Source organism: Barbus barbus, assembly GCF_936440315.1.
Source record: "Barbus barbus genome assembly, chromosome: 26".
Classification (NCBI taxonomy): Eukaryota; Metazoa; Chordata; class Actinopteri; order Cypriniformes; family Cyprinidae; genus Barbus; species Barbus barbus.
Window position 1 is genome coordinate 25,636,106 of NC_136754.1, and position 26,588 is coordinate 25,662,693.

The window sequence follows — 26,588 nt, forward strand, 5'->3', positions numbered from 1 at the left end:
CATTCCAGATGAAACCATATGGAGGTCTTCTCACACACACACACACACCTGAAGATATTTTATTACCACAGGAATCAAAATGATGCAGCCTTAATTTTTTTTTACCATCATCAAATCTCATAATGGATTCAGTACTGCTGATTCAATAAACAAAATAAATCAGAGCAGTTAAGTATAGATATTTTAATATAATTTCATATTCTCATCCAGTCGAAAATACAACTTTTGAATGGAAGGCACAGTACGACCAGACTTTTCCTTAGTCTCAAAACAAACACATACAGAAAGCAGACTTTTCTTACAGAATAAATCATATTTTAACAGAAACAGGGGATTTCAAAAGTTGGAATGCCTACAAATCAATATGAAATAGAAATTTATAAAGCAATAATTCATTATCAACTCCCAATATTGCTTATTACAAACATGGAAAGTGGCACATGAGTAACATTGTTAGGGGGAAAAGAACAACATTAAAAGATGCACAAAAAATATTTAAGGACACAAAATTGATGAGGGAAAATATTAAAGGGTCTATAATGAAAAACTATGATCTGACAATGTAGTGCAACTTGTCTCTGTAAACACAATACAAGTGAAGGAGACGGTATGTCATGGTTGCCGGCATATGAGAAATTAAACTGCATTGGTCCAAAACAAAAAAAAATTAAAAAGGTAAAAACAACAACAACACTAACAGGCTCATGAAGACAGAAACAAGAAAAATAAGAGCTCCCTTTTGAACAATCTTGGTCAAAGGATTGCTAAAAGAAAAAAATGAACCACACAACGGTGACATTATTCTTTGGTATTTTTATTCTTGCATACTAAGTTGTTTCAAACCCATTTTGTTCTCCTTTTTGTATTTTCATTTTAGGGTTGTTTTTTAAATAAAGTCATCAAACTATCCATCATTGGCATTGACTGCCACTTAAAAAAAAAAAAAAGGCATCAATGTCTCACCAAAATGGTTCACTGTAACAGGAAACACTTGATCAAATTTCCCCTCGATATGAGGCATAATTTGACCAAGCACACTTACAAATTCAGTTAAGACTTCACTTCCCATAGCAAAGAAACCAGGTGGTTAATTGAATATATATAGAGACTAAAATAAAACACAAATGGATGAATCTCAAAACATGTCCTAGTGATATTTCACCCAAAAATCTCATTTTGCATAAAGAAAATGTATACCGTTTTAAATTTATATTTGAGTAATATTTCATTATATTGCTTTAAATTTATACAAAATTAAAATCTTTTTAACAGCATTTTACTCTTTTGTTTTACAAAACAAACCCACAAAATTAAACAAAAACAAAACAGAATAAAAAAAACCACAACACAACAAAAAACACAAAACTAAACAAACCAAAACAAACAAAAAAAGAAAAGAACGTAAGAAAAAACAACAACAACAAAAAATACAGAACATGGCAAACAAACAAAAACCTTAAACATCTTGGCATTATGATAATGTGCAAAAAAAAAACTAAAAACAAAACAAAAAACACACACACACACACTGAATTAAAAAATGCTTCTAAAATATAATTATATTCCGGGCCAAAACAGAAATGGATTATATTCAAAGTTTTATTTATTTTTGTTTTGGGTTAAAACATGACCTGGACATGTTTTTGTTAAGATTCATCCAAACATAAAGCTCCCGGTGTCACTTCAGTTATAACCCCTGCTCACGGTGCACCTACAGCACCCAATTTCTAAATTAATTAGAAACCGTATTACAGGATCCTGATCAGAACCTGTAATAGCAGCAAGGGTATTCACTGAAGCATTGGATATTACAATCAACTCTCTCACACACACACACACACATACACACACCAGTGTGATCACAGCAGTTTGAGCCTGTATTCTGCTGATTTTCACACGACCCTTTAATCCATGTTCATGTGCAAACGTCTTTAATTAGCCCCGGACAGGACTGGAGCCAATGTTGGCATGATTGATAGCGGCAACGAAACAGTGACTCCCTTGAAGGTGAACAAATGTGTTCCAGAATCTGGTAGCACATGTGTAAAAGTACTTTAGAGGTCTTTTCTGAGTGTGGGGGGGTCCCCTGTTCTGGACACTACCTGTTAGTATTGCTCAGCTGTGTGAGTTGTGTCAGGAACTCCCGCAGTTCTTTAGCTGCCTGGAAGCGACCGTACAGTTTCTGAGGCCGTGTGCACTCGTCCAGCAGGGCTATGAGGCGACCGTCTTTGACCACGTCGGCAGGGGGGTCGTGGAGGAGACCGCCCGTGGTGCCACGCCAGGTGGCGAATCTGGAGAGCAGGTTCTGACAGATAGCGTAGTAGTTGTGGTCCACGGTGACTCGAGAGCAGAGGATGTCCTTGGAGAAGGAAAGACAGGCTTCTTTGTCGCATTCCTCGTAGCGGCTCTCGTACCACACGTCATAGTTCTCTGGTTTATCTGAGTGGATTAAAGAAAACACAAATATAATGTCAAAACAATACAAGAGAAGAAACCTCAAAATCAACATTGCATTTGCATCTCATGTTTCTGGGTGAAAATGGATATTCGATAATATTGAAGGCTGAAGTTAGGACCCTTTAAATTAAATTTACAATATAAAATAAAATTTTGCCAATTTTACATGAATAAGTCAAAAGTAGAACTGTATGCTTAATTCATGATGTGGACCTGCGTTTATGAATATTAAAGTACAAAAAGACAGCTATTTTAATATTAAGTGTACTTTTTATATGATTGAGAAGCACAGTTTCGTCTACTACACAAACAAGCACACACGATGCATCTGCCGTCTCACTGTATGAGGACCTGAATACATCATGAACACTTCATCTCCAGAGCTGCTCTGAGGGTTCACTTCATCAGCATTTACATTTACATTTATTCATTTAGCTGACGCTTTTATCCAAAGCGACTTACAATTGCTATATATGTCAGAGGTCGCACGCCTCTGGAGCAACTAGGGGTTAAGTGTCTTGCTCAGGGACACATTGGTGTCTCACAGTGGATTCGAACCCGGGTCTCTCACACCAAAGGCATGTGTCTTATCCATTTTCATGTCACATGGAGTAGATACAGAAGCTCAAAAGGTCTTCATGACAACCCTTCTAAAAAGTTAGGTTGAACTTCAAGAAAATTTGATGGAAATAATACTATTGCACAGTAGACTGTAATTGATGTAATAATAACAAAATTATTAAAACTTATAGTTTTAAGGAATATCACAACTTTTTCCATGTCTTTCATTTTAAAAGTCAACCTCAGCACATAAATTATGTGATTACATTTTAAAAGTTTTTTTTTTGTTGCCTTCGTTTCTGGGAAAAAAAAATAAATAAAAAAAATTTGCAAAGTGATGCTAAACTGTGTTTTTACAAACTTTAATGAAGTGGTTTAATTACCTTTTAATGAATTGTTGTTAAACGCTTCATGATTTAAATACATTTTGATTACTAAAATTTTATTTAACAATTAAAATGAAATAAAAAAAAACATTGAATTCATTGGCCCTATGAAGTGGTGCTAGAGCAGAATGAGAGTGTGCAGTGTTTTGAAACACCGCTGGTGTCATAAAGAGTTAGGACCCGTGTACAGCACCGTTCGGATTGGACCCCATGGGGGCAGCCGCTCGTAACAGCTAATCAAAAGCTGTTATTGCAATATCTTGTTGTAGTTAATCAAAACAGCCTAACACCTGTTATCGTTTTGTAGTTGTGGTAGCTTGATGTAGCATGTAGGGCAGACAAAGTTAAGCTTCAGCAGAAACCATTAAAGGGTTACAGAATCTTTGCATTCATCAAAGAATCCAAAACCAATACTAATAATAACAAGAAATGTTATTTGAGCACTAAATCAGCATATTAGTATGATGAATCATGTGGCACTGAGGACTGGAGTGATGGCTGCTGAAAATTCAGCTTTGTCATTACTGTTGCATGTAGTTTGCAGTAGATTTCATTACAATGTTAACTGGCATTTAATTACTCTTAATTATTAAAATAAGCTGAAACAATTCCTAAATAACTATTTGGCTATTGGTCAAAAAAATAAGACCAGGAACATGTATTATTTCATGTTAACATTCAACACAAGTTCACTATTCTTTGCTGAAGCAATGATTGAACTTCTCCTCTGTGGTTCATAACATGCCTAGTCTCAGTCAGCTGACTTTTATTCAATACGGCCTAATCCGTATTCCACTGGCTCTTCCTTTTAAAAACAACTTGCTGTTAAATTCTGTATACCAGGCAACAAAGCTCTTTATCATTACACATCGCTTTCTTGTAGCATTTCAGTCTTCTTCAGAAAGCACAACCTACACTAAAATTGAACAAAAATCTGCAGAATAAAAGACACTGACTTGATTCAGCTCTTCACTATGAGAAGACAAATAAAAAATTCTCCTGAAAGCAGGTGGAGTTCTTCTCTAGCCACCCATTTTAATGCTGAACAAATCAATAAAGCCGCAGGATCCTGCAGAAATAGACTGGGCTGTGACATCTACTCATCAGCAAAGCTATATTGAGTCATAAAGCGCCTTAAAGAGTTGGGGAACTGCTGTCTTGGTCATTTGACACAGCTCAATATCACGCCGATAACTAATTAGAGAAAATGAAGTCACCGTGCTGTCAATCACTCTCGTGGGAGCCAATTATGAAATCCAGAGGAGTTAATGTGCCACAGCCAATCGGAGCACACGCTGGCTTCGGCGCTTTTCTGTTTCACTGTGTGTGCTGATAATCACATCCAGAGGTTTATGGACGAACGGCACAAAATATTGTTCCAGAACTGATGGAAATCTTAAATTAAAGGGACAGTTCATCATTTATTCACCTGTCACTTCTATGGAACACAAATGAACCCCATTGACTTTCAACAGATGAAACAATCTTTAAAATATCTTTAGAAATAAATTCTTTCAGGTTTGGAACAACATGACAACATTTATTTTGGATGAACTGCTCACCCACAGAATATAACTAGAACTAAATGGGTAACACTACAGTAAAGTCTCATAATGTTAGTTAATAAAAAAGTTATTATTGTGTTAACAAACAACTTTTGACCTTAAAATGTATTAATACATTCTGAGATCAAAATAAACTAAGGTTATAAATTCGGTAGAAGCATTGCTATATCATGTTAACTAATGTAGTTACAGTAACTAATGTTAAAGGGATAGTTCACCCAAAAATGAAAAATCTGTCATTAATTACTCACCCTCATGTCATTCCAAATCTGTAAGACATTTGTTCATCTTCGGAACACAAATTAAGATATTTTTGATGTATTCCGAGAGCTCTCTGACCCTCTCATAGACAGCAAGGATCCTTACATGAGCAAGGCTCAGAAACGTAGCAAGGAAATTGCTAAAATAATCCATGTGACATCAGGGGTTCAACTGTAATTTTCCGAAGCTACGAGAATACTTTTTGTGAGCAAAGAAAACAAAAATAATGACATTATTCAACAATTCGTCTCCTCCGCGTCACCCTGTAGTGCCATTTTGGAGATCACATACATAAACAAATGTATGCAACTTATGTATGCGGTTTACGTTGTTTGTGATCTGAACGTATTTTCAAAAGTATTCTCGTAGCTTCGTAAACTTACGGTCAACTTAATTTGTTCCGAAGATGAACGAAGGTCTTACAAGGTTTGGAACGACATGAGGGTGAATAATTAATGACAGAATTTTCATTTTTGGGTGAACTTAATCTCTTTAACAAATGAAATCTTATTATAGAAAGTGTTACCATTAAATGTTATTAAAATCAACAAAAATTGCCAACAGATATTCACAATAAAAAACCACCTCCTTTGAAAAGAAATCATTTCTGAATCCATGAATGGCAATCCTTAAAAGGTTCATATTAAATAACAGATATTACAAGCAGAATTAATTCAAATTAAAAGATGAATAAAAAATCCCATCTATCCAATGCCCTCTGCAAAACGATTTCCAACCTTGATGCCCACACATGTCCAATGAAGTGGTTTGACAGAAGCACACGTCAATTCAGAATATTAACGCAATGAAAAAAGCTTGTGTTATCTAACATTTCAAAAGACCCATCTGCAAGCAAACGCGCGCACACACACGAGCTCCATTCAGATAAACGCTGGCAGGCTGAAGCAAATAGCCATTGTTATGTAGCACACATGCTCCAAGTTCATCTGCCAGCCCAGTCTGGCACTGGCACGAATTGTTGGTCCAGCACTGCACCCATCCATGCCAACTCACTACCGTCCAGAATCAAAAGTGCAGCTTTGGGCCACATTCATCTGTTGCAAAGCAAACACTTCAATAGCAATGCTTACTTAAATGTGAAACTGGAATTTAAATCCCATGCATTATCAAATTAGGGGTTCTATCTGGGCCAGAAATTAACTTTTCAATTAGGAATTGATTTTCAGGGGCATTTTTATAATTACCTCATTTAATGTATCGGTGTTGTTTATGTCAAATACTTACATTTAGCCTATTACTTTAAGAAATCAGAATACTATAGACTGTTACCAAAAAAAAAGATGGAACAAAAGCTGCATCTGAAATGGCTATTATTTTTAATGTTGCTCAAAGGTGGTATATGTATCTATACAACAATTTAAATAGCCTACATAAATGTATATGGTAAATGAATAACAGCAAGTTCACTATATCCACTACAAAGCAAGGCTGCAAGATCATGACAAAAACTATAATTGTTGATTATTGCTCTAATAGCCTAATTATTAAACGTTTTGGGTTTGGGGAAACGACATGTCATATTCCTGACAAAAAAAAGTTCATGAACTGTTCATGAATTACTTTTTATGCATTCGAAAATCAAGTCTTCAGATTGCTTATTTTAGTAGAATGAAAAACAAAACGTCATTTAAACTGGGAATAAAGCGAGCAAAGTACGCTCTCCATCACTGAAGCGGTCCATGACTTAAGTCAAGCACGAGTTATGCACTCATGCAATAACTCATGGTATAACCACTGACGCTGTCTACACTGCAAAATTAATCTTACTTGCACTGCACTTTGCTTTTTTGTGATGAGAGATTTCGTACAAGTACAGATTCAGAATTCAGTCAGTTTTCAGCAATGACTCATTTTGATACCTCTGATTGGTTACTGCATTCATAAGCTTAACAGAAATGTGCGTGACTGGTTATACTCAAGATCTAAATTTAATGTCATAATCAACACTTTACATTCATGTTCACATTTCATTTCAATCATGACAGCCATAATTTCATTTTTTTGCACCCTTATCTATCTTTGCTCCCATTAATTTCTGGCCAGTGTTACAGGAAAGCCTTCTGTGCTTTTTCTTGTGTAAAGTTCTTAAAAGTCCCAAAAAAGAAACAGCTCTTTAATTAAAATCAGAGCGTGGGAGACCCGTTCAGGGTTCCACCTGGTCTGTGAGACTGATAATTCTTCCTGAAAGTCCTGAAAAAGATTTATTTTGATGGGGAAGGCAAAGTACAGAAACAAACAGGCCTAAAAAAAAGGTGCTCCAGCCCATCTGAGGGAAAACTGAAAGTGGGTCAGAACATATGAAAATCTGTCTAAACTGGATAACAGTTTCCTGCACAATTTAATAATGCTGTAGAGCAAGAGCACGGAGATGTTGGAATGAAGTTGTTACTTACTCTGCTTAATCAGTCTCTTGTCTGCCACTATGATGTTTTCTGCATCGACGACGATGACTTTTCCATCACGAGGACCCACTGCAAAGTTGTCAAAGCTCACGTCTAGGAGGTAAAGGGCAAAGTCAAAGTCGTTGTTGGTCAGCTGCTCGGCGATGTCCATCAGCTGCTTGGCCAGATCCACTCTTTTCTCCCAGGGTGCATTGTAGAAGCTCCAGAGCTCCTCGCCCACGTAATTCACCGCCACCATCCGGCCGCAGGCCCCCAGGTATTTGGCGAACGGCCAGCCCTCATCGGAGGGAAAACTCTGCAGAGATGAAACCCGAGGAGAGTCAAGGTGAGAGTAGTTCTCCGTTGACACAAACCCACACCATGTCCAAAAAAGGCAATTAAGACATAGACAAACTGCACAATCATTAGCTTGGAGCAAAGTAGCTGTACCAAACTTTTCTTAAGTGCTGCGGATATTCGATAGCCCCATTTCAAGTCGAGTCATTAAATATGAATAAGTGACCATTAAACTTTAATCTTAGAGATTCAAATAATTTAGAGGACAAAACACAGCATTCGGTAACCATTCGGAGCTTCCAACATCTGGCCACTGTGGTCTGAGCTGGAGAGGCTGAATCATGCTGTGGAGAGGATGTTTCCTGCTCTTCATGACATAGGCATGGTTTCTTGTGGACTCAGGCAAAGCGAATCGGTCATATAAATAACATTTTCCCAGCTTACACTCTTAAATATAATAAATCTGATAACTGAAGGAGGCAGTGTCCAATCTGTTACACCCGTCCTGTCCTTGAGTCTTTTTGGGGTCACGAGTGAATCAAGTGGAGACAAAACCTACAAGATCTGTATTTTCCTCTTGCCTTGACCAGTTCTAATGCTCATAATGATACTGACAAAATCAATTGTTGACTATTTCCTTTGACATTGTAATCAGAATCAGTAATGTAGATTAATGGAATATTTATTAAAAATGTCATTTTGCATGATGAATCAGACATTTGTGCAGCTACACATCCAAAACAGACATTTATCGCAATTTATTCAGTAAATTAAGACTAAATTGTGAACTTCACATTAGCCCTCAGAGTAGCATCGAAACAGAACTGTTATTTGATTTTTTTTTAAATAAATTATAAACAACCAAAACCACAATACACTATTATAATCACAACTTTTTGAGCTCTACAGTTGAGTGTGAGCTCTGGATTCTCACAAATGCTCCTATTATTATAAACAAAGCGGTCCACACTGCAGAATAAATTTTATATGCTTTGTTGATTTAAAAAAAAAAGTTCTCCACGTTTCTTGCTAATAGTGTATATTGGGTATAAAGCATCCACACTGCATCTGAGTGACGTGACATTTGGTGAATCCAAAATAGTTGGAAATTAACAATAATTATTATTGATTTATTTCTAAAGCTTCGTTCTGGCTGTCTGGCAATGTATCTTCAGCACTTTTCTACACACTGTGTGCCAGAACAAACAACAGTGACAAAAATGCAATAGGGATATATCTAAATGGAAATCTGCAACCATAATTGTAATGCTAACCATGATAATTATTTAGCTTTACTAAAACTACATTTTGGTTTTAGGAATTAGACTGAATGTTGAATTAAATTATTAGGTGCTAACAGAGTAACCGCTCGGTCTGTGACAAATGAGTCAATTACAGAAGGGAACACTGTGTCTCTAGAATTTTTTTTTACTTCTGGGTTACACGTCATCATGAAGTTTCATTCTCTGAAAGTGTTGAATGTCTGTGGAAGGCCACGTCCTGTGTGAGAGTGAGGATTTGTTCCTGGAAAAAAGCTTCACTGTGCAGAAAGTGGTTGCCCCTACATTCAGTTGTTGAACTTTATAAATAATAGATGACCACCAAAAAAAATCCCAATAACTCCCACTGTTACAGACCAAAAAAAACTAAAGAAAAAGCTATTGTAGAGAAGCTTTATAGGGAAAATGCATCTTTACTCCACTTTTTTTATTCTAATATTTCAATTAGTTTTAATGTACTGATTAAATGTACTAAAATTGCATTCTATAATAATTTCTAGCATTTTGCAAATCAAAAATATGAAATTTTTCAACTCCAGCATACATTCCATATAAAAATATATAATGTCTAAAGGCCTCTTTCTCTTTTAGGAAACTTAGTCTCATTTTGTCGGAGAAACATGCATGCTCATGACTAGCAGAAACCGTGTAGTTGCACGTCAAACCGTATTTTACTTGCACTAAACATTTTCTCCTTACATTTTGCATGACATTTTCAAACATCACTGGGCCAATACCCTATTTCCTGTTCTGCTATCAAATTTCCAAGGATGTGCATCATTACCAAACGTGAAGGAAAACAAAATCCATATACAGTTATACACTATAATAAATTTAAACGAAACCAGGTTTTAACATGAAATTCAGTGAAATAAAACAGCACAACACACTACAAACCTGTTGAGCTGCAGTTGGCCGCTTAGCACGGTCCGGATGCAAGCTTTTTCTTCCTCCTCTCTTTTTTTCTCCCCAACCTGAAGTGCTGTTCTAGCTATAATTGAAACATTGACTAACACTTAACTCTACATCCTTACTCGCAGAGCTCTGCCTTTGGTCAAGGACTCTAGAAGATGACAATGCACATAACCTTCAAAAATGTATTAAATCATTTCTATGCAATGGTGATGCGCATCTCTTTACCAACAGAGGTCAAAGAGATCCTCAAATCACAAACATGCTATTATTGCATGTGAATCAACAAACACAGCTGTAAACCGCTTAAAATTAACAATACGAAAAAGCTGCAAACACATTCAAGAGCAAATTAAATCAAGAGGTTATTGTCTGCCAGCTGATGTCTCAGCTTTCATGAACAATAAAATCACACTCATTTTATCACAGAGTGTTGTAAGATTGGTAATGCATGGAATCAGTGACAAACACAAGCAACGCGTGCAAGAGCGAGCAGACAGAACCGCCTCCGGGAAGATAGTTATTTGTTTTTCCGAGCTAGTGGAAATTCTAGCCCGTCATGTTTGCACTTGACCCTTTCATAAATGCCAACAATGGCCAAACGGCTGTGTGACGCTCAAAACAGGTGGTTGGAGGCAGGTGAAAGGTTTGTTTTAATAAAAGCACCATCAACACCACATGACAGACGGCCAGGTGCTAGTCATGTACTGTACAAATACCCTTCAAATCTAAACTGCTAATGGGTTAGGGCTGTGCAGTATAGAATTCAAAATTAAATTAAATGATTGACCATATGGTTATGTCGAGGCACCAATTCAGTATCGATACCTTGGTCGATGCTAAAACATCAACCCAACCTTAGTTAGTGTAGTGGCAGCTTAATGAGATCAGCCCATGAAACCCAAAGCCTGGTGTCAACCTTGATAGGGCCAATTCCAGAAACTGAGATTTTGTTGGATTGCCAATCGCCAAGAGACTTCAGAAAGACTGTTCTTGTAATATTTGCGCTAAAGTTTCTTTAAATACAAACAGATCTGCTTGACAACTAATGAAGAACGGCAACTTCCATTTGGGTGGCGAAGCTCCCAAGTCTACAGTTTGCTCACACTCTCTGCAATTATAGAGACTGTCAAACTGCTGCTGAAGTGTGAGGAGGGAATATCAACTCTGCACAGATGGCTGTGCTCTAAGTGACAAACTGTAAAAGAATACAGCAGTGCTATTTTGAAAATATGGATATGTTGGAGCCGTAATACAGCATACTGATGTTCATGTGGGGTAATGGTTATTTAAAACCAGCCTGCAATTTTTTTCCCCCGATTCCATTCCCAAGCTCTACTAAACAAGACGCAATCATTATACATATTAACTTGTGATCGACCGATATTGATTTTTTAAAACCGATACCGATACCAATTATTTGCATGTCTATGTGCCCGATAACCGATATGCAGAACCGATATTTATTTACTGTTATAAAGTAAATAAATGACTGCGTGAAGTAAGTCCATACTTCACTTTGGTTTTTCCTCCTTTCAGTCATCTTAACAAAATTTTTTTTGAGAATTAGCAGTCTTTCATGCAGGGCTCTAGACTCATTCTTCCCACTGATCTCACATTTGCGCACGATGACATAATTTGGTTGCAATTTGTTTTTTGTTTTTGCTACAACATTTGATTAATCAATGCATGCTGATGAACTTTTATCATAGTTTATAGTTATATCTTTTTCATCTGTATTATTTGTGATTTAAATTTTGTGAACAGGAATTCCTTTTTTCGTGTGCTTTTTACTTTCAAATTTGCGATCTTGGTGTCACATTTTACAAGAAAAGATCATTGTCTGTTTTGCTTATATCTATACACCTTTAACTTTTTAAGACTAAAACAAAAGATGGATTCATTGTTATTCTTAATTAAAAAGCGCAACAACAATAAAACAGTAAGTTGACAATGACAAACTCTTACATAACATTTATCAACAAAAACGAATAAGACAAGGCATGGCATAGGACACATCACATGATGTACTATATACCTAGTATATTACAGAATGTTTAGCAAACTCTGAGGAAGCAAATACATATTAATATATATATTTTTTTTAATTAAGGAAAGCCTCCATAGCATAACCTGAGGTAAACAGCAAAGATAACAAGCTTCTCAAAACGAAAACAAAAAGAAAAGTAAAACTAAACTGGCTGTAGCTGACAGGAGTTTTTTCTACAAGAATACCAGCATGTTCACCTTCTCTGGTTTAAGAAGCAGTCTTTTACTTTAGTTTGAAAACAAATCCATCCGTTGCGCTCAGCGCACCTTCACGCTCGTGCTGACGCGGCGAGTATAAACCAGGCTCTACCCACGAAGCGCTCGCGCTGAAAGCACCTCTCTTCACGTGATCAGTGGAATCTGACTCCTGCTATAATGTGCTGCGGCTGGCAGCGCGCGCTGTATGAAGCAGACGCTTTGGAGCAGCGCAGACCTGGCACTCGTACAAATGCGACCACGTCAAATTTTAACTCGCAAACAATTACCATTTTGGTCGCAGTCTAGAGCCCTGTCATGTTCAATTTAATCTTCGTATTACAACAATAAAAAACATTTTATTTATAAAAAGCTTTAGCAGCAACACTAATATTAGCAGTAAGCAAAATGAACATAGAAAGTCTAATGTTTTCAAATGGAGAAAATAAAGGAAAGGAGTCATATCAACTTCATTTTTAAAAACAGTTTTTTAAGCTGTTTAATAGGATAAAGAGTGAAGAATAATTCACTGGATAATGTTAATTCACGGAATAATATTCTCTGGAATATTGGAATATAACAAGCATTGTATTTTATTGCATTTCTCAACTGGCATGCTCTAAATTATGCTGCTGACAGCGCGGTTTATCTGCATTTACACAGAACTACAAGCTACTCAAACTGCGATCAATCGCAGAGATAATAAATAATTAATTTCCATAGAGTTGTATTAATTTAGATGTTTATAAACGAAATAATGGTTATATAGTAAGTGTTAATACAATTTAGGGTGCTTCAAAAAAGTGAATCTTGTTAAAAGTTACATGCGGTGGCCGTGCTGAGCATTTCTTGAGCATCAACCGCTGAGTGAACTGCAATATGAAAGCGGCTTCACGAGACTAATGATGAGCATATAGACCACAGAGAGAGAATTACATTCAATGCTTTTCTTTCCAACATGCAATCATTCATGGCTGTATTATTTAATTCATGCAAAATTACGTCTTTATTGGGAGAGGACTTGACGGATTATCTATGTGACTCCGACTTCACGAGACTAATAGACCACAGAGAGAATTAAATTCAGCGCTTTTATTTCCACCATGTGCTAATTCATGGCTGTGTTATTTCAGGCAAAGTTATAGCCTATCTTTATAGGGACAGGGCTTGACAGAGTATCTTATTTATCATATTTCTTAGAGCCAAGTTGCATTTAAACTATATATCAGGCATTTATGTAATACATCTAATTTGTGCATTAATGCCTGTAATATTAAATAGTTTACTAACTACAGCAAATCAAGTACCTGCACGCCGTTGCTGTCTCGTCTCCCCTCAGATGCGCTGCAATTGCGATCCTGCGCGCAATTCTGAAAACGTCCACAAGATGGCGGTGTTTATCGGGGAATCCGATATTACAAAACCGATATTCGATTATGGAAAAATGCTTAAATATCGGGAAAATTATCGGTAAATCGATATATCGGTCGATCTCTAATATTAACGTAAGACTATAGTGTGATAAAACCACTAACCTTGTACTTGCAAAACTCTGCAACTGTCACCCACAGGAACTATAATGATAATGTATAATCATCTGCCTAGCACTGAAAAGACGTATGAACATAGTCAACATGTTTATAGCTCAAGTAGCACATTTCTGGAAGAATATATGCCATTTAACAAACAAAGTTTTAAAAAGCCAGCATATTTCTGCTTTTAAACCACCACAACGTCTTGCCCCATAGACTTACTTACTTAACACAATTCAAACTAGGATGAACAAAAAGCAAATTCACACCGATATAATCCACGATGCAACCTGTCAGCTGCAGCTACAGAGCAAGAAAAGACAGGATACAGAAGGATAAGAAGCTGTCAGCAAAATCAAGACCTATTCTGAGACTCACACAAGTTCTAAAGACTGGATTTAAAAAAAAAAAAAAGTCAACATGAATGTGTAGGATTAATTAATGTTTAATGCCATTAACACATTTACATCTTTGTTTGGTGTCTTCATTCAAACACTGCAAAAAATGCTTTTCTTACTTAGATTTTTTTTTGTCTTCCAGCCAAAATATCTAAAAATTCTTAAATCAAGAAGGATTTTCTAGACAAGCATAAACTCACTTAATTTTGACTATTTTATTCTGAAAACAAGACAATTATTTTTACTTGTCTAGAAATTCCTTCTTGATTTAAGAATTTTTGGATATTTTGGCTGTAGACGAGACAAAAAAATCTAAGTAAGAAAAGCATTTTTTTGTTATTTTAATTGCAAATATTTCATTAAATTGATCACAAGAGACAGTAAAGACATTAATGTTCAAAGAATCTTTAAAAAAAAATGTGTCATGCTTTCCACAATATAATAATATAAGGCAAAAAAAAAATGGCTGCTGAAAGACTTTGAGCTTTGAATTTTCAGTTTATTAAAACATATATTTTGAATATGGGTAACTAAACTATCAGTGAAGACCAGAAACTGTTTGGTTAGCAACATTCTTCAAAATATCTTCTTTTGTGTTCAACAGAAGAAAGAATTTCATACAGGTTTGGAACAACAAGAAGGTGAGCAAATACTGAACTTTTATTTCTGGGTGAACTATTCCTTTGATTCTACAGTATTAAGGTACCTTAATCACCTTTTGTCTCTCTTCCACCAAATTTACGATGTCTGCAAACAATAAATCAGACATTTTTTGTACTATTTAAGATATAAAACAGTCATTTTAACTTTTTATGACCTTACATTTTATATAAGGCATTATACTTTAAAAACCTGAGGGAACCTAGATTAAATCTCACTCCGGGAATCGCTTCAAACACACTTTTTAGAGTACTGCAGGCGCTATCTGGACACTTTTCTTCAACAGGAGGAGAGTTCACCAGTTTACAAGAACTAAATAATAGGCATGTCCTTGATAACAACCTCGCTGTGCTCGGTCTTGTTTGTGAAAGCCTTACACACAAACAGCAGTTGACTCCTGTCAGCTCTGGGACTGTTTAGAAAGGTGCTTCGGGCATGGCAACCTCATAATAACCTCATTGTCAGGTGAAGGGAGAGGAGGCGCACAACGCACACACTGGGCTGTGTGCAAGATTAATGCCGTGATGGACGTGACCCTCAGGGCTCTGCCTGTGCTATTCTCAGCCTCACCGAGCAGATGGGCCTCCGTTCTCAATGGAAGGAAGGAGGCACGAGTAATGCAAGCACAAAGTCAAGCACAGCAGCTTTTTTCCAGAGGACACATATTTCACAACAATCTGACACAATACCAGGCTAAGGGGAACAAATTGTGTTTCTGACCTTTACGGCTATAAATAGCAGTAAAAATGCCAGTGGGCAAAACTTTAAAAAAAAACATCTACATGAAGGGACATCTGAATTCTTGTCACACGCTGATTTTGTAATCCTCTCACTGTCTTGCTAGTCTCCGGTTCCATAGGTGTTTTTTTTCCACCACTTGAGAGCAGCACTCCCATCAACTCCTAACATAACAAATTAGTCTATTATTTTTTCTACTCAAACCTAAAAATACACAGCTACCACAAAAATCTAAATTTGATTGATCCATCCAGCCGGGCAAACGGAAAACAAACATAGAATCTAAATTCAGCTTTCCATACAGAAATCCTTATATCTGCTAAAAGAGACCTTTGTGTCTCCTTTATGGTCAAAAAATGCCTTCGCAAGCAGAATATAGAGGAAGAAAGCCAATGAAGCATGTCCAAATGCAATATTGGTTTATATATCAGTCTACCAAGTTGCCTTCCGTCTCTAAATGCAGATTAGATGTATCCATTGTTGCCTACGATATCCTACAATCCTGTGTGTGGGTCAACCATTGTTGGAACCTAGTAAATGTAATATAGTAAACATAATAGTAAATATATAAAGAGTTCAAATGCAAAAGCTTCTAAGTGCTATTAAAAATTTGCTTCTAAAATGAGCATTTTTATCAGGTTCCAATGTGTACTAATCGCATCACAATTTCATAATTGATCACATTTTTTCTTCCATTTTGTGCAGCCCTATTAAACGCAACATTATGGTGTTTTAGAGGCACCTTCATACACCTTGATTGACAGCAAGGCAGCTGCCTCAGGTTTCAAACACAATCAAAAAAAATCAGAAAGCAGATTTTGCCTGCCTTATGAAACTGCAATAGGTTGCTACAACTTCTGGCAAACTAGAAAACTGGCTTTTCTTAGCTCCAGGAAGTGAGATGAATCATTTAGAGCATTCTGAGGAGACAAGCATCTGTTAGCTTTAACATCATGTTTTCAGCAGGGGAAGGAACAGCAAGCACTGGTGAAGATCACACTTAATCGCACCTATGGATTAGGAGCCAATTCATTAGTGGCATCCACAGCAAACTAATGACATGTCATTATGTTGACCGAACCGCTGCAGAGGTTGCAGGGCAAAAGGGGGCTAAACTGTATGTTGCTAATCAAATCGAGCGGCTCGCTCTCCGGAGAGAGCTCAGATTGCCTTTATCACCTAGAATGCTTGAGGTGTGGCAGATGGAGTGAATGATGGGAGGTGAGAACGGATATTGGCTGCTCACACAGAGATGTCCTTTTGTTTGCCCAGGCCTTCGACAAGCTGGGTCAATCGCAAAAGAAATTGGAATAGATTAGCTGGGTCTGAAAATCAATGCTGGACCGAGGGGTGCAAAAAAAGAGAGCTGTCAAGTACTCTCATTGCTGTGAATGAAAAGCACAGGACAAAATACACTGGAAATAGGGGTATGTGGTATAAATTGTCAATGATGATATGGCAATTATTGTTTTAACAACGTGCCAGCTGACATTTTTAAGTATGTCACTTTCACTGTTTTTGACAAAACTTGGTGAAGTGATTTTAGTGTGGGTCAGTTTGTTGAACACTGCCAGCACATTTAAGCAATACTGTGATAATATTGATAACGGGGATCATTTTGATCACTATACCCAAATTTACATACCATTTTAACTCTACTTAGAATGCCCCAAACTTCAAGACATACAGGACCATTTTTCCCCTTTTCTCTTAAGATTTATATCAGACGCTGTATTCCCCAGAAATCAACATGCTTAACTTTTAAAATACTCCTGTCACTTTTGTCATAAGAGTAATACACCTTTTGAATCTGTAAAAGGTCTATTTTCATTTGTGTGCACTCACAAGAACAAAAAAAAACCTGTGCTTTTTGTAAAATAATGAAAGCAAGCAGGGTGTGCTTTCTGCCATGTAGGTCACTGTGAACTTGCGCGAAAATACAGAAAGCACAATGAAGTGTTTGTCAATGAATTATGAGGATGTTAAGGTAGTATTCTTGCAGTTTTTTCCCTGAAGCATTCATAATCATTACTTCTGCTTCTCAATGCTTGCGCTTGAGCACTGATAGGTTATAGCCAATTAAAGGCTCATTACTATGAATTATATGGTTTATTAATATAAATGTGCGACACTCGTTCTGCACATTATTTCCAATAATATTTCCTTCATTGATAGTAAATGCCTTTCTTCACTGAAACTAAATTGCGTCATATGGTTCTTCTATGTGCCTTACTCCCAACGCCACTTCAGCTGTTAAATATCGGGTGTCATTTTTAATTTGTGTGGCCCAACAAGACATTGGTGGGTGGAGTTAGTGTAAACCGCCTAAATGTCAACAAGGAGGGTAAATTGCACTTAGTGTTTAGACACTCTGTTATAGAAACAACATCGTGAAATGGCCTGATATATAACGTCCCATAGAAACTTCAATGGTTCAGAAAAATATATTGGATATCACAATTTGTTGTGTTGTGGAGCTTTCGTTGTGTAGTCTAAAATTTGTTGTGCACTACTGGGCCAGTCCGTAAATATCAGTCCTTAATGGGAAAAGTTCCTTTCTGTCACTGCTGTGAATTAACCACCACACATTTTTTTGTCAGTATTATACACACTTAAGTGGAAAATGTTTATCAAACCGAAAACAAGTTTTGAACAAAACAACTTTTGGAACAATACGCCACCTCTGTGTTTTTAAACTTTGCTTATGGAATAATAAACGCTTTATGATTTATGTCTGAAGGAATTCTTCATGACAAGCACGCTGTTGCCCAAAGCAGAGAAATCTCTATGTGACCACCGACAGACACAAAGTATCTATTATTTACATAGTCTTGTGCACAACTTTAAAATATGCAAAGATGCACCGTTAATCCCTTTAACTTCCAAGCGGGCATCAGACACAGAGCTTCAGCATCAAAAGCAACTTAAAAATGCATTTAAAGAAGATATTTTAGTGGCTAGTGTGTAGATACCTGCAGCACAAGCGGCTCAGGGTTGAACGCCAATGTCATCAGCAGCTGCATTCGTTCCGTGTCCTTAAGGTTCTTCAGCAGGAAGCTTCCAGAGTCCTTGGTCTCCGCATACCTCCTGACCACCCGGTCCAGAAGCCTCTGCGACGGGCAGTGCACCAGATCCGACCAGCCCTCCACTACTTCTGGGGTCAGCAGCCTTACGTCCCCATTAAGCCGGGCGAACTCTGTTTTGTACATACCTTGAATGAGATCACAGCGAGGCCTTCCAGTGGCCCGTTTGCAGATCTTTTGATCGATCTCTGCGAGCTCTTGGTTGGAGCCCAGGCGTTTGAGCACGACCCTGCGCGTTCCTTCCCTGGGTTCTCCGTATTGAGCGAAATAAACGTTCTTTACGTTGAAAAAGTCTAGGAAGCGCAGGCGACCCCACATCTCAAAGGTCACCTGGCTGTTCATGAACTTGCGGCACCAGCTAGTGCCAAAGCAGGCCGGACACTTGTTGAGGCCGATGAATCGCCGGTCGGTGAGTTCGTTCCTCTGGAAAGAGGCAAAGAGGTTGTGAGTGTTCATCAGCAGGATCACAAAAAGAGCTACGATGAAGAGGAACTTGCCACACCGGTAGACGCGGCCAAATTTGAGTGACAGTATCCGCAGCATGCTGATTGGCAGCAGTGCACTGAGAGCAAGTGCAGTTAATCTTTGTCAATGCGGCTGTTCCATCATTGCTTTGTGTAATATCATCATCCCCATCACGTTCACGTTAGTTAGAGTGCTCCATATTGGCAGTAGTGTTGCCTGGTAAGCTCATCGGTTTCAAGAGCCCCTCTCACCATGTTTTACAGAAGGGATTTATGGTTTTACGTCGAGTTGGCATAAAGCTGCGACATCAGAAATCACTCTACCTGAAACAGATAAATGAAATCAGATTAATAAAACCATACATTGAAGTCGTAAGTGTAATGAGGACATTATCAGCTGGCATTTCGGAGCTATCCGCATAGTTCACCCCAAAACAATCCTGTCATAATTTACATACCCTCACCCAGACCTGTATGACTTTCATTCTTCCTTGTAAAACAAAAGAAGATATTTTGAAGAACATTTGCAACCAAACAGTTGTGGTTACCATTGATTTTCATTACCATTTTGACTTTCTTCTGTATTCCACAGAAGAAAAAGAAATACAGGCTTGGAACAACATGAGGGTGAGTAAATTATTTCATTTTTCAGTGAACTATCCCTTTAAGAGAACAGACAGACGAACAATCAATCTTCATGTTAGTTTGTAAGCGCTAACATAATAGCCAAACCCCAGTCTTGTGGGGACAGCGACAGGAAGTGGGAGATGTTACAAAATTTAAATGTTAGCTCACTCTACACTATAGCACCGTTTAATGTGACCTATTAATGCTTCAAATACAGTGGTGTATATTTCAAAGCATTTAACTTTAGCAGACAGCTTAGACAAAGACAGAATTACACAGTGAGGTTAAGCAGCATGTTAGAGTACATTCAAATGTGTTAGCTAATTAGAATTGTTCATGCAAACCTTTATAATACTAAAATATACAATTAGCAAGAGTTGATAGGAGGCTCGAAAATCCCATTGATGTAAAGCAGAGGCTGTTGCGAATAATATTTCCAGAAGAATGTGGTATAAGACTATAAAAGTTTAGGCATGGTTTTGCTCATCATCTTCAACCTCATAAAAGATACAGCACAAACCAATAAAATTGCAGCTTAGTATACCTGTATGATCCTTCAAAATATGTTCAACTAAGGAGTAATAGTGTGAAATCCTACAGTATGATACTATACATAATTACATCAAATAACAAACATGACTCAAATAAAAAACATAACTTGCATAAATCGCAAATATGGAGCTCAGTGTGAAACTGGCTGCTTTCAATGATGAGATAAAAAAAGAAGAAATGTTTAGCTCACAGAGAATAGTGGAGAACAGCACACAGTCAATCTGCAGATAATCCAGACATGATCGGGCTAGTCAAATGTGTCCAGCTCAAACTAGATATGACTCAATTACATCAAACAATGTTTCAAACAAAGCATACTTTGAATATAGTATTTGACTAAATACTGGGTAGTGAAGGGTAAAGCTATTTGAAATGATAGTACAACCCCTTTGTACACAAAAGTCTTTCATGTTTCATAAATGTATCTGTATGTGTTAAACGGTGTTCGGCACATTGTACTAGTAGCCTCAATATATGAGCATATAGTGTGGTCGACTTTGCAGCTTATTTCGGTAAAGAGGAACTCAATTAGACAGGAAGAGACCAGCATCTAATGCACTCAACCACAGTTTGTTTTGTTATTACATGTCATTTATCTGAAATGGCTGATAAAACAATAATGGGGAAAAGTAAGAAGGGTAGTGCTGTCAAATTATTAATTGCGATTAATCGCATCCAAAATAAAAGTTTTTGTTTACATTATATAAGTGTACTGTGTATATTTATTATGTATATAAAAATACAAACACATACAGTATATATTTTGAAAACATTTACGTTTATACTTTTATATATTCATATGCTTATATTTTATATTATACATAAATATATTTAATATATAAAAATATATATTTTTTAAATATATACATGCATGTGTTTGTATTTATACATCATAAATGTACAGCATACGCACATATATTATGTAAACAAAAACTTTCATTATGGATGCAATTAATCGCGATTAATCGTTTGACAGCACTAAAGTAGGGTCAAAAAACTGTCAGGTTTGCAGGTAAATTTAAGACCTTTTTAAGACCAAGTAAAGACAATTTAAGGAATAATTTGAAGGGAACAGTCATTTGTAATAGCAAAATTACCAAGCCATCTCCGTTACTAAAAAATATTTTACACACACACACACACACACACAATAGGTTGGGAACAGGCTTGAATAATCCTGTTCCCAACCACTATATGAAAATAACAAGATACAGTTACTTGAGAAGTGTCTGCCGATCAACTTAACACATTTTAAAATGAAATGAATTTAAGACTTTCTGCTCTGGTGCAAGACTTTTTAAAGGACTTATAGAGATAGTGACAATAGCATTGACTTCCAGATATTTTCCCACACTATTAAAGTTAATGGCTACCGTCAACTTTTTGGTTACCAACTTTCTTCAAAATATTTTAATTTGTATTTAGCAGAAGAAAGAAACTCAAACAGTTGGAACAACTTGAGGTTAAGTAAATGATGACAATTTAAATTTTTGGGAGAACTGTCCCTTAAATCTGTGGAAGGGAAGGGCAAATTAAGACTTTAAGACCCACAGAAACCCTGTATATAGAAAACACCTGAAAATGGGGGGGGGGGGGGGGGGGGGTCTACATTGTTTGGTTCTTTTAATTGTAATGATTTAGGGTCACATTTAACAAAAACCCACCAATTCACTATCTCAACAAATTAGAATACTTCATAATGCTAACATTCATAAAACATTTTTAGTGAATTGTTGGCCTTCTGGAAAGTATGTTCATTTACTGTATATGTACTCAATACTTGGTAGGGGCTCCCTTTGCTTTAATTACTGCCTCAATTCGGCGAGGCATGGAGTTGATCAATTTGTGGCACTGCTGAGGTGGTATGGAAGCCCAGGTTGCTTTGATAGCGGCCTTCAGGTCATCTGCATTGTTGGGTCTGGTGTCTCTCATCTTACATTTATTACATTTAGCTGACGCTTTTATCCAAAGCGACTTACAATTGCTATATATGTCAGAGGTCGCACGCCTCTGGAGCAACTAGGGGTTAAGTGTCTTGCTCAGGGACACATTGGTGTCTCACAGTGGATTCGAACCCGGGTCTCTCACACCAAAGGCATGTGTCTTATCCACTGCGCCATCACCACCCGCCATCATCTTCCTCTTGACAATACCCCATAGATTCTCTATGGGGTTCAGGTCAGGCGAGTTTGCTGGCCAATCAAGCACAGTAACACCATGGTCACTGAACCAGCTTTTGGTACCTTTGGCAGTGTGGACAGGTGCCAAGTCCTGCTGGAAAAGGAAATCAGCATCTCCATAAAGCTTGTCAGCAGAAGGAAGCATGAAGTGCTCTAAAATCTCCTGGTAGATGGCTGCGTTGACTGTGGACTTCAGAAAACACAGTGGACCAACACCAGCAGATGACATGGCAGCCCAAATCATCACTGACTGTGGAAACTTCACACTGGACTTCAAGCAAAATCGATTCTGTGCCTCTCCACTCTTCCTCCAGATTCTGGGACCTTGATTTCCAAATGAAACGCAAAATTTACTTTCATCTGAAAAGAGGACTTTGGATCACTGAGCAACAGTCCAGTTCTTTTTCTCCACAGCCCAGGTAAGACGCTTCTGACGTTGTCTCTGGTTCAGAAGTGGCTTGGTAGCCCTTTTCCTGAAGACGTCTGAGCGTGGCGACTCTTGATGCACTGACTCCAGCTTCAGTCCACTCCTTGTGAAGCTCTCACAAGTGTTTGAATCAGCTTTGCTTGACAGTATTCTCCAGCTTGCAGTCATCCCTGTTGTTTGTGCACCCTTTCCTACTCAAATTCTTCCTTCCAGTCAACTTTGCATTTAATATGCTTTGATACAGCACTCTGTAAACAGCCACACCTTTCAGTAATGACCCTCTGTGACTTACCCTCTTTGTGGAGGGCGTCAATGTTCGTCTTCTGGATCATTGCCAAGTCAGCAGTCTTCTCCATTATTGTGGTTTCAAAGAACAAGAGATACCCGGAATTTATACTGTAGGGATGTCATTAATTGAAACTCAAATGTAAATATTCTAATATTTTGAGATACGGATTTTTGACTTTCATCAGCTGTAAGCTCTAATCATCAAAATTAAAACAAAAAAAACTTTTGAAATGTTTTAATTTACATGCAATGAATCGAAAATATATGAAAGTTTCACTTTTTGAAATATCTTACAAGAAAAAAAACTTTTTCACAACATTCTAATTTATTGAGATGCACCTGTATATTGATTTGCATGCCACAAAAGAAAAAAAATGAAAAAGGCATTAAAAAGCAATAGTACTGGAAATCAAAACACTTTCACAACTATGCAGCCAAATTATTAGCATGACAACTTCTAGAACACGTACGCTTAGAGTGTTTCATGCGGTTCTTTGAGGCTGATGTGAGTAAAGCTGTAGTCATTTTCTGCCTCTCCCTCAGCACTTTACAAGCAGGGGAAAAGGTCCAATAAAAACCACACCTTATCATGGAGAGAGAGCTCAGATAACTAAACAGCCTGCTCACCGGACATGTTTTCCATACAGAAAAAGACACAAAGCTCTCGCTGCTCACAACTTTTAAGACTTTGTGTAGAGTGTAAAACTTCTTCTGAAAGGATAAGCCACACGAACGAGGGGTAAACAGACCTGGAAAACGTCTGGCAGATGGTGACGGCTTTCAAGATGATTCATCAACACCAGTTTCAAAGCTTCACAACAAACCTGGGCTCCAAGACTGCGAAACAAAATCCAGTTTCTAGTTAAAACGTTCAACATTTACCCTCACAAATGAATTTAAACGATGATGTTTGAGAATTCAAATGAGCCCTGTCACACTATGCAAACTCTTCTCCTCTCTCTCATCATATTTTGACAAATTTCCATCTGCAGGACTCCAAAATGTTATACGAAAAGCAAGAACCAACGCTTACTAAAATGAGTCAAAAGCAGGCCTCTCTCTTTAGTATCACACACACTTCAGTGCTAAAATAAGTCAACAATGACTAATTCAGAATGTAAAGGGGTCCGACTTAACCTCGATCTGAACACATATGTATAAATTAAAAGTTAAAGTCCTCAAAAGAGCAGCTCTCTTCTCTATAAATGCTTAAACGATGTGTGCTGGGCCATTTATTGTGTTGCATGCTGCTTTAAGTTTCACTTCTCTGTGGTAATGAGAATGAAAAACCACAGTTGTCACAGCTATCGACTGTTCAAGTCAATAATGTTTGATCACACGACGTGGCCGTGCCGTTATGCTGCGAGTACAACAGTCACTAACCCAACCAGTTAAAGAGCTATAAATTAACCATGCTGTGCGTGTGAGAAGCCATACAGAACAGGAACCAACAACGAATGTGAGGGGGGCAGATATCAGCTTGCACTTTACACTCTTATGATTGATGGCTGTACTGTATGGAAGCAAGTGGGTGACCTACATGAACCACCCTTAAAGGGACAGTTCACCAAAAAAAAATACAAAAATGAAATCTCTGTCAGCATTTAGAAAGCCTCATGTCAGTCCAAACTCTATTTCTATCTAACACACAAAAGTTGTGACAGATATTAATATTGCTCACCTCCATATAATGGGGCCCAATGGGCCACCAGGGGCTATCAAACCAAAAACAACACAGTAAAAGCATAATGAAAGTAGTTAATTCAGATCATGCAACATATTCTTAAGGTAATTGCACACGGAGTCGGAAATTTTCACATGCGTTATTCAGTTTTTTTTTTCGTATTCCCCATCCTTTCCTATCAAAATGCATGCTACGGATGCGATAACGCAGATAATCTAACCTGATCCGATTTTTTTTTTTTTTTTTTTTTGATAGACGAAAGTTTCAGAGGCAGTGTGCAAACGTGATTGACACAACATGAGGTCCTATTTATTTTTTAACATGAGAAAATGTCAGACTCAGTGTGCAGAGAATAGGAATAGGATAGATTTTTTGTGAAAAACAAATGATAGCTGTCACCATATAGAGGATAATACTATAAAGTTACTAGTTAATATAAATCAACAAGAGACATAAATCTCATTCTTTATTCCAGAGATGAAAAAAAAAGAGAGCCATAAAGGTTTAAAACAACATGAAGGTATGTAGAAAATGTTTATTTTTAGGTGAACTCTCTCTTTAACACTATTCCCTAAAATACAGAAAAAAATGGGACTACTCGTCTGATGTGTCACCCACTTCCGTAGTGACTGTTTGGTAATAATATAAGAAATGTTGTAATAATTATCTTACTCAGCTGATAGGCTTCAGGAACTGATCAGCTTGATTTGAGCTTGTATTTAGTGCACCTTTCCAAATATTACAAACATATTCACTTGAGACGTCCGAACGAACGTAATATAAAAATAACATAGCTGGTTTAAGTTCTCATTACAAATTAATTATAGTCACAAAAACACAAGTAAAACCTTTACACGTTGTGCTTTAAACTAGATGACCAGCTTGACGCTGAAGGCAACAATCATCTCGCCTCATGTTGCGGATAAGAGCACAACAGCAGGTAAACGATAGGAAGGAGACAAGTTAATGCTCGCAGGAACTTTGTTTGTTAGCGCAATCGTTATGTAAACGACAACCGCGTGTATGTGATGTGCATTAACGTACACAATCACAAAGTATTTTGATTATCTAATTATTTTCACCGCTGGTGGTCTATAAGAATAACGCGATAGCTATATCAGAATGTTCATTGCAATAATAATAATAAACATGCTTGAGCAACCAAAATAGCAAACTTTCTCGATTCATTCGCTTTACTAGAGAACAACAACCGACTGAAGTTACTTTCGATGCAAAGTTCAGAAGTCCATTCAAATTGTATAGTAGAAACCATTGCATATATGAAACCGATCACATATCGTGATTACACGCAAATCCCACAACCTACCAAATAAAAATGAGTGAAATTCCCGGTTTATTCCAGTCGCTCGAGGAAGCTTCCGTCTATTTGCGAACTCTTGCTACCAGCCGCGCGCATCCATGCTTTCCCACGTTGTCCAAATGTTGCGTGCACACTGCTATTACTGTTTCTTTATTTCTGTAAAATTCGCAAGGGCTGTCTTTTCAATCTCGAGACAAGTTCAGTCTGCGAGCGCTGAAGCAGCTGCACAAAAGATCCGACTTCGTGGATCGGGTTTCGTATTTACGACC

The 26,588-nt window shown here is 37.4% G+C and overlaps 1 protein-coding gene across 2 annotated transcripts; it reads right to left on the reverse strand.

The window, feature by feature from the left end:
- Positions 1-170: 170 nt before the first annotated feature.
- Positions 171-26,588, reverse strand: dipk2aa (divergent protein kinase domain 2Aa). 2 transcript variants are annotated; one of them, XM_079379008.1, is made up of 5 exons: positions 26,326-26,534; positions 19,279-19,564; positions 18,666-19,199; positions 7,645-7,948; positions 171-2,439 (listed from the first exon to the last, which is right to left on the reverse strand). In XM_079379008.1, the coding sequence occupies exons 3-5, from the start codon at positions 19,116-19,118 to the stop codon at positions 2,099-2,101; spliced, it is 1,098 nt and encodes a 365-aa protein (XP_079235134.1). In that variant the 5' UTR covers positions 19,119-19,199; positions 19,279-19,564; positions 26,326-26,534; the 3' UTR covers positions 171-2,098. The 2 variants fall into 2 exon arrangements, with proteins under 2 accessions (XP_079235134.1, XP_079235133.1); XM_079379007.1 differs by having other exon boundaries at positions 18,666-19,564; positions 26,326-26,588.